The sequence below is a fragment of the Carcharhinus amblyrhynchos genome, chromosome 3 (genome assembly GCF_965287045.1).
Source record: "Carcharhinus amblyrhynchos chromosome 3, sCarAmb.v2.hapA, whole genome shotgun sequence".
In the NCBI taxonomy this organism is placed as follows: Eukaryota; Metazoa; Chordata; class Chondrichthyes; order Carcharhiniformes; family Carcharhinidae; genus Carcharhinus; species Carcharhinus amblyrhynchos.
The window spans coordinates 48,189,029-48,197,683 of NC_137326.1; the positions used below are offsets into that span (position 1 = coordinate 48,189,029).

Below are 8,655 nucleotides of genomic sequence, written 5' to 3' on the forward strand. Positions count from 1 at the left end.
CATTTCCCTCCCCCTCCCCTCCCCCCTCATTTCCCTCCCCCTCCCCTCCCCCTCATTTCCCTCCCCCTCCCCTTCATTTCCCTCCCCCTCCCCTCCCCCCTCATTTCCCTCCCCCTCCCCTCCCCCTCATTTCCCTCCCCCTCCCCTCATTTCCCTCCCCCCTCATTTCCCTCCTCCCTCATTTCCCTCCCCCTCCCCTCTGCCCTCATTTCCCTCCCCCTCCCCTCTGCCCTCATTTCCCTCCCCCTCCCCTCTGCCCTCATTTCCCTCCCCTCCCCTCCCCCTCATTTCCCTCCCCTCCCCTCCCCCTCATTTCCCTCCCCCTCATTTCCCTCCCCTCCCCCCTCCTCCCTCCCCCCTCATTTCCCTCCCCCCTCCCCCTCATTTCCCTCCCCCCTCCCCCTCCCCCTCCCCCCTCATTTCCCTCCCCCCTCATTTCCCTCCCCCCTCCCCCTCCCCCTCCCCCTCCCCCCTCCCCCTCCCCCCTCATTTCCCTCCCCCCTCCCCTCCCCCCTCATTTCCCTCCCCCCTCCCCCTCCCCCTCCCCCCTCATTTCCCTCCCCCTCCCCCTCCCCTCCCCCCCTCATTTCCCTCCCCCCTCATTTCCCTCCCCCCTCCCCCTCCCCCTCCCCCTCCCCCCTCATTTCCCTCCCCCCTCCCCCCTCATTTCCCTCCCCCCTCCCCCCTCATTTCCCTCCCCCCTCCCCCCTCATTTCCCTCCCCCCTCCCCCCTCATTTCCCTCCCCCTTCCCACTCCCCCTCCCCCCTCCCCCCTCATCCCTCATTTCCCTCCCCCTCCCCCCTCATTTCCCTCCCCCCTCCCCCTCCCCCCTCATTTCCCTCCCCCCTCCCCCTCCCCCCTCATTTCCCTCCCCCCTCCCCCTCCCCCTCCCCCCTCATTTCCCTCCCCCTCCCCCTCCCCCTCCCCCCTCATTTCCCTCCCCCCTCCCCCTCCCCCTCCCCCCTCATTTCCCTCCCCCCTCCCCCTCCCCCCTCATTTCCCTCCCCCCTCCCCCTCCCCCTCCCCCCTCATTTCCCTCTCCCCTCATTTCCCTCTCCCTTCCTAACCGTTTCCATCTCCTTGCTCCCTGTCCCCTCTCTCTCTCTCTGTAACCCAGGGTAACGGCACTCAGTGTGATTGACAGCAGCTCCTTGTCAGAAGGCTGGGACTGAGAGCGCGAGAGAGCTGCTCAGGCGCAGCCGCAGTGAGGCTCTACCTCTGCCCCGCCCCCCCCCCTCTCTCCCTCCCCAGCAACAGCAGCGGCGGCGGCGGCCCGGGTGGTGGATGTGGAGGCGGGCTTTGGGGATTGTCGGTGTGAGTGGTGGCGCCTTGAAGCGAGGCCTCTGCACCATGCAGCTCAAGACGGTGGAGTTTGAGTCGCTGTTCACGGACGGCCTGAAAACTGTCGCAGGTGAGGTGAGCCGGGGCTCAGGCTCCCCCCTCGGAGGATCGGGGTTGATGGCGTTGCCGTGGAGCGGGGAGCAGAGGGCCGCCCGCCATCTTGCGGGTTGTGAACCTGCAGCCGGTGTCCCGGGAGCGGGGGGCCGGGCGTCGTCTTCTCCCTCTTCTGTTCCCCAGCCCGAGAGCCAGCCATCTGCTGCATGGCCCATTCGGTGCCTTGTCGAAACCGGGAGTAGGTTGTTCCGGGATGTTCCTGTTTGATTCCCCCCCATCCCCCAATATTCACCTCTTCACATCTTCTTGTTAGTCTGTCGGTATCAGGTGCAGTTTTTCATTTATTTTTTGCAATCCCACCTTGCTGGGCTGAGCCGGTGAAATCTTTATTTTTTCAAGGAGAAAGTTTCCCGGCAGGAGTGACCGAGCGCTTTGTTTTTCTCTCTCCCCTCTCTCCCTTTCAGAGTTATTCAGTAAAAACAACCACGAGTTGAGAATAGCAGGCGGCGCCGTGAGGGATTTGCTAAACGGAAAACAGCCTGAAGATGTGGACTTCGCCACCACGGCTACCCCCGAACACATGAAAGAAATGTTTCAGGCCGCCGGCATTCGGATGATCAACAACAAAGGGGAGAAACATGGCACCATCACTGCAAGAGTAGGTCTGAGATGTGTTACATAGCCTGTATTTTCCTGCAACTTAAGTAAATGTGTTTTAGTAGCTTACGCCTACTTTTGGAAAACATTTCATTGTCAGGGAGAGTGAGGCCTCCATTCTCATCTCTGCTTATTTCATTGTCAGAAAGAATCGGGCTTGAATTCCCATCTCTGCATTTAGTGACAGGTTATTAAATGTCAAAATTTTAGAAATATAATCGTTAATACCAAGTATAAGTTAGTTAATTGAACGAAAATGTAAAGGCCAGCTCAACAGTAAGCCTATAAAGACCACATGGGACTGACGCGATGTGTTTGCCTCTTAAAATATTTGCGTGGCGTTGCCTATGGGCATGGTTCTCTCCAGGTGCTCCGGTTTCCTCCCACAATACAAAGGTGTGCAGGTTATGTGGATTGGCCATGGCAAATTGTCCCTTTGTATCCCAAGAAGAATAGATTGGGGGAATTAGCGGGGTAACTGTGGGAGTTGCAAGGATAGGGCTTAGGTAAAATGCTCTCTTGGAGAGGCAGTGCAGAATTGATGGGCCAAATAACATGCTTCTGAACTGGAACGATTCCAGGAAAATGTTCCTGCAGCTGAATATTGCTCAAAATTCGAATGTCTGTATTGTCTCAAACTATAGATCCTATTGAGTTTAACTGATAAGTTACTGAAAATGTGTTAACAAATAATATAGAAGGTTTTAAATGGGTGGCTAATATAAGCCAGTAGTTAATATAAATGTCAATTATTCTCCTGTTTTTGTGAATAGTATACAAAGTTTAATTTGCCACTGATGTTTCAGAGAACTGACTTAAGAGCAGTCTGTTAATTCAAAAGTTGCTTTATTCAAGTTATCTGACAATTTAAGACTTTTAGAATTGTATGCTTTACTGTGTTATATACATTATGTATTTTTTACACAAGTGGAATAATGCAATATGCCTAAAAAGATAGACATTAACTTTTTTTGGGGGGAGAGAAGCTTGACACATGACTTTTGGAATTCATGTTTATCTGGGATATAAAGTTCAAACCACTTCAATAACTTATTTCCTTGGGTTGGCTGCAAATAAATCAATCCAAAATTGATTAAGTTCTTAGGATTTGGCGTGAAATGTTTTATTTTTCCAATTTTAAATATCTTGGATAGGTTCAAAATCAAAATTTTGAGATTACGACATTACGAGTTGATGTTGTAACAGATGGGAGGCATGCAGATGTACGATTTACGACAGACTGGCAAGAGGATGCTCAACGAAGAGACCTGACCATTAATGCAATGTTTTTAGGTAATACACTAATTTTTGTTTCAGGTGGCAATATTACTCAAAAAATATTATTTTGTCATTTAATGTTAAAACCAACGTATAATTTATTAGGCAGTGACTTTCTACTGAAACTTATTTTGATGCTTCAATTATTTCTCAGACTTTGATGGCACACTATATGATTACTTCAATGGCTATGAGGATCTAAAGAACAAGAAAGTTCGATTTGTTGGCGATCCATCACAGAGGATACAGGAAGATTATCTGAGAATAATGCGATATTTTAGGTTTGTTTATTTTTGCTTTAGTGACAATCTGATTAAAGATGGTGTGCCAATTTTTAGATGCCTCATGAGGGAGGAACCTGATAAAAAGGATGTCTTGGGTTTGAAGGACATCTTTATTTTTGTGTAATTGGAAGGAATTACATTTTCAACATTTACAAATATTTATCAAGGACTGGGTGATAGGAAAACATTGGAACTGGTATAAGTTGTCCATTGAACATAAAATTCTGATGTTTTTGTTTCATGAAATGAGCACGCAGTTTGTAGAAACCTGAAATTTGTAATTACCTCTAGTAATAACAAAATTGGAAATATGTATTTTTGTAATCTGTAATATATCAGCTTTGCAGAAGATAAACTTTGCATTTGTCACTTATTCTTCATAGTGAATAACCAGATTCTGAAAACTTTGCATTTATGACATTGTGGTTGGGTGAGAAAAGTAATATCTTTAATAAATCTTTGAAAATGTTTAAAATATTTTAAAAGATCTATGCACAGAGAATATAATGTTTCAGGAATCTTGCTTGTTAATTAAATCTGAGCCATGCAATTTATGTTATGTATATATGCCGAAGATACGATGGCAGAAACTTATTTTTAGAAAAATCTTCTACTCTGCTTTCTCGGACCCTCTCCATTGTTATGATGCATTAAGGGCACAGAATACTGAAATAGAATGCCAAGCCACAGTAAAGATTTTTATGATCTGTGATACTAAATTCAGTCACTCCTCCAGAAGCCAATTATAGTTCACAAATATAATTACAGAGAGAAGGGCCTGAGTACACAGTGTCCATTGAACAAGGACTCTTATTTGTGGACTCCCTCTTGGCCATCAAGGTGCAACAGTAAACAAAGCCTATTTGACACAGTCCTTTTGCTTATAATCTCCACTGTTGGAGTTTGCAAGTCTCCAGATCAATTTATTTGAGCCTGGTTGAGGCCTGTATTTTACTTCTGACCCATATACTGAACTAAATTTGTGTACGTGTATGTGCTTCCACCCAGATCCACATCCACAGGAGATCTGACATCCCATGCTGACCTTGTGCTGTTTTCCTGCCCTGATTGTAAGTGAGACTACCACCAATAGATTAGAAGATACAATATAAATTAGTTTTCCTTCAAACCAGTCTTTTATTTCTTTAAAGAAAAGTGATTACAGACTTACTGATTGAGGAGAGCTGAGTGGCAATTCATCAGGAAAAACATTGTGGCCTCATAATGTAAGCAGACGGCCCTGCACTGAGCTATTCTTGATGTTTTTTTTGTGCCTCCAACTTCTCAAGAAAAATTATTGGGTGAAGTATTTTCACTGTCGCTCTTTTCCCACTGCTGGTACCAGCAAGTTGCTGTCACGCAGGTGATATTTACAAATTAATTATTGGTAATTCCAAGGAAACATTCAACATTATATAGTTATAGTAACAGTTTTAGGGGATTAAAGCAATATCGTTATATTCACCTGAGAATCATATCAGATTCTACCTTGTTGACAACTCTGAACTATTTCTTGTTAGATTATAAAAGTATCACATTCGGAAATCAATTTTATACTTTTGTAACAAATGAGAATTTGGAACCCTGTAACCATTAGTTCTACACTGCCATCAACCTGTGCAAAATATTTAGATAATGCTGAATGTGAACAGGCTCTGATAAACTGAAATGTGGAGTCCAAGTCCATGAACTACTTAAACTCGCCCTTCTCTCCAGTTAAAACATAAAATCAAAACACTGGACTCTGGAAGAGTGGTTGGACTGGTGCAGTAACTGTGGGGGTTAGATAAACTTTGAAATCTTACAATATCTAATTAATTGTACTGATAACTTTATGCCTTCTAGGTTTTATGGCAAGATTGCCAAAGAGCCAGGGGACCATGACCCAAAGACACTGAAATCAATCAAACAACTTGCAAAGGGCATAGCTGGGATTTCTGGAGAAAGAATCTGGTTAGAGCTGAAAAAAACTCTAGTTGGAAACCATGCTGCTCATCTTGTCAGCCTCCTGTATGACCTGGATGTAGCCCAGTATATTGGTAGGTGCATAACTGTCTTTTACAGTATGTACAGTTCCTTGCAGAATTGTCAATGCCTGACACAGCTCCTTGTTTGCTAAATGCTTGTATATTTACATCTAATTTAACTTCAATTTCCCCTGTAGGATTACCAGTAATTGACGGCAACTTGGAAGAACTAAACAACGTGTGCAAAAATGTGCAACACCACTCTCCAAAACCTATGACTGTCCTTTCAGCACTGTTCCGAATACAAGATGATGTTCTGAGACTTGACTTGAGACTCAAAATTTCAAAAGAGGAAAAGCAACTTGGTTTATTCTTAGTTAAATACAGAAGAGATTTAATTAAAGCTGATGGTTCTGATCCATTAAAACCCTATAGAGATTTCATTATAGATGTAAGTAATTCAATTCAAAATTTTCAAATCAAAAACGTGGGAGCATGATTATAATGTTGTAAAGTTTATATAGTCTGACTTTTCTATAAGTAAAGCTTTCAGATTACTCTGATTAATGGGAGTTTCTGGTGGAACTGCATCACATGGTTTTTGAGTCTTGAAACGGAACACGCTGGCTTTGTTGGTTTATTGGCTGTGACTGTCATGAGTGCAGTATTAATCCCTTTTTAATTTAAGGGGATCATGCAGCCCAAATTAGGTGATTTTTAGAAAAATTGTGGGGTTTTTGGCAAAGATGTTTGGGTCACAGAGATTCAATACATGCCAGGACTTGTTTACATCTAAATCTAAAATTTTCAAAGTTGCTTCAGTAACAAGCATAGAAAACATAAATTTAAAATTTTGTTTTGTGGAGTGTGGGATCAATTAGATCACAAGCATTCAGATAATAACTTCTACAGCAATGCGGAGAATAAATTGAAATATAAACGAGCTGAGCACCATTTTTCTGGTCAGAGTGCTACATAATCAGCAGTGTAACTGCTCCGGTAACTCCAATTTTGCTTTAAACAGGTGCCAGTATCTGTAGTATAAACTCATCCATTTTAGATATAAAAAATAACTTGGCTGTGTGACTCCTATGGCACTTTAATAAGCATTTGTAAAATCTGGTACCATATATTAAACTTGCTTAACTACCTAAGCATTGTTACTAATTTTAACATTTAATGGATGTTTTACCACTTGGAAACAATTTTAGTTTTTATCTAGCTGAGATGTTAAAAGCAGACAGATCACATTTAATCTGCCAACATAATTGCGAAATTGCAATCTTGTTGAAAGTATCTGACCATGAATTTTCATATTATTTGTTCATGAGTTCACATGTAGCTTTGCATTAAGTTGGTTGCTGAATGGCTAGTGTTACTACTTGGTATTGCTTACGAGTATTTGTTCAAAAGACTTATTCTATCACTTTGCTCACTTTTCAGTCCAGAGAACCGGATGTGCAAAACAGAGTGTGTGAATTGCTGAAGTACCAAGGAGAGGAGAAGTTACTGAAGGCTATGGAGCAGTGGTCCATTCCACGCTTTCCTGTTAGTGGTCATGATCTAAGGAGAATCGGAATTGTTTCCGGAAAGGAAATTGGGACAATGCTGCAGGAACTTAGGAATACATGGAAAAAAAGTGGTTACCTGATGGATAAGGAAGAACTGCTTAGTATGGTAAAGAATCCATAAACACACCTTGATGACTTTTGGAATGGAGAGAGAAAGACTTGCATTGAAAACTATTTTTGTTCTTCTGAAATGTTTTTGTCATCAGCCTTGGATTCATTGTGTACATGTTTTTTGCGTTTTTAGTTCCAATTTTTTTCCATCACGAAGATCATTATAGTTTACTTGCATGGTGACTAGTTTCATTAATTAACATAATTGGATTTAAAACAAATTGGGTAGATTTGGATCATGTAGATCACCAAGAGTCAGTTAAGATCTAGTGGCATTTTCATCTAATTAGGCCTTCAGGGTTTGAAGGGTTTATATGGCTAAAAGTTTAGTTCACTTTGTAATAGATAAATGACTGCAACCTGAAGGACTAGATCTATATGAAATTTGAGTTTAGGCTCACCTGTTATTATTCTAACCTATTGATTAGTCTTTCTGTATGAAGGTCTTTTAAAGAAAATAAAAACCTGAGCTCAAGCAAATGTTATTCTTGGAGACGATAGACTGAATTGAAATGTTCATCTCTAACATTATTTTACTGTTGTCATAAATCTTTTATCTTCTCCCATGAACTATTCATGTCCAATGCAGTTTTGTGAATTTGCACTGTTTGAATCATCATAATGACCTTGTAACTTACCAATTAGCAATGCATTAATTGGTCCTCAAACAACAAATTTGGGTAAAAATACATTTACAGATAGGATGGTATTATCGCCACAGGACTGTTCTCCTTTGCTGTCATGATAGGAAGTCTAGACATGGTTTACTGCATATCAAGTGAAAATGCTGGGAAATAGTGTATCAGAATGTTTTGTTTAGTGAATGTTTCCAATGGCTCCAAATGTCTTCAGGAAGTCTGCTTGTTGTACATTGTGGGCAGAGCTTGAAAAACCAGATCTCCATCAATGTTTATTCTCAATTGTCTGTTGTAATCATTTCTTCGTCACCATTTCTGCATTGGATTCATTTAATTCAGGTATAGTTAGATGCTATAATGGGAAGAATAATAGAAAGCATTGAGAATGGTTGATTCATCTCAACTTGGAGAATTTGTTTTCGTTTGAGTGCATCTTCTTGCATTTATTTGCATGTTGTTTGAAGCACTGATGAATACCTTTAACATAAATACTGATACCTTCTCATTTTTTTCATTTTTATCATCTTTAATCTTTGTTACTAGATTAACATGTTTGAACAGAAATTATGGGTTGACCTGATTGAAGTATTGATAGACATCTAATTATTGTCAAGGATGCTCATGTATTACAAAACTATATGACAGCACATTCTCATTTCTACATAGCAATGGTTTGATAATTAAAGAAGAAAGCTCCTACTTAAATTTAGTCAAGAAACATCTGCGTTGTATTAACAAAGAAATACAGAGGAA

At 42.0% G+C, this 8,655-nt stretch overlaps 1 protein-coding gene across 1 annotated transcript; it reads left to right on the forward strand.

Annotated features, from left to right (window-relative positions):
• The first annotated feature begins 1,268 nt into the window (after positions 1–1,268).
• trnt1 (tRNA nucleotidyl transferase, CCA-adding, 1) lies at positions 1,269–8,413 on the forward strand. The gene is made up of 7 exons (XM_080183804.1): positions 1,269–1,412; positions 1,861–2,054; positions 3,208–3,346; positions 3,486–3,612; positions 5,461–5,654; positions 5,780–6,033; positions 7,026–8,413. Exons 1-7 carry the CDS (start codon positions 1,286–1,288, stop codon positions 7,272–7,274), a joined length of 1,284 nt encoding a protein of 427 aa, XP_080039930.1. The 5' UTR covers positions 1,269–1,285; the 3' UTR covers positions 7,275–8,413.
• Positions 8,414–8,655: the final 242 nt, after the last annotated feature.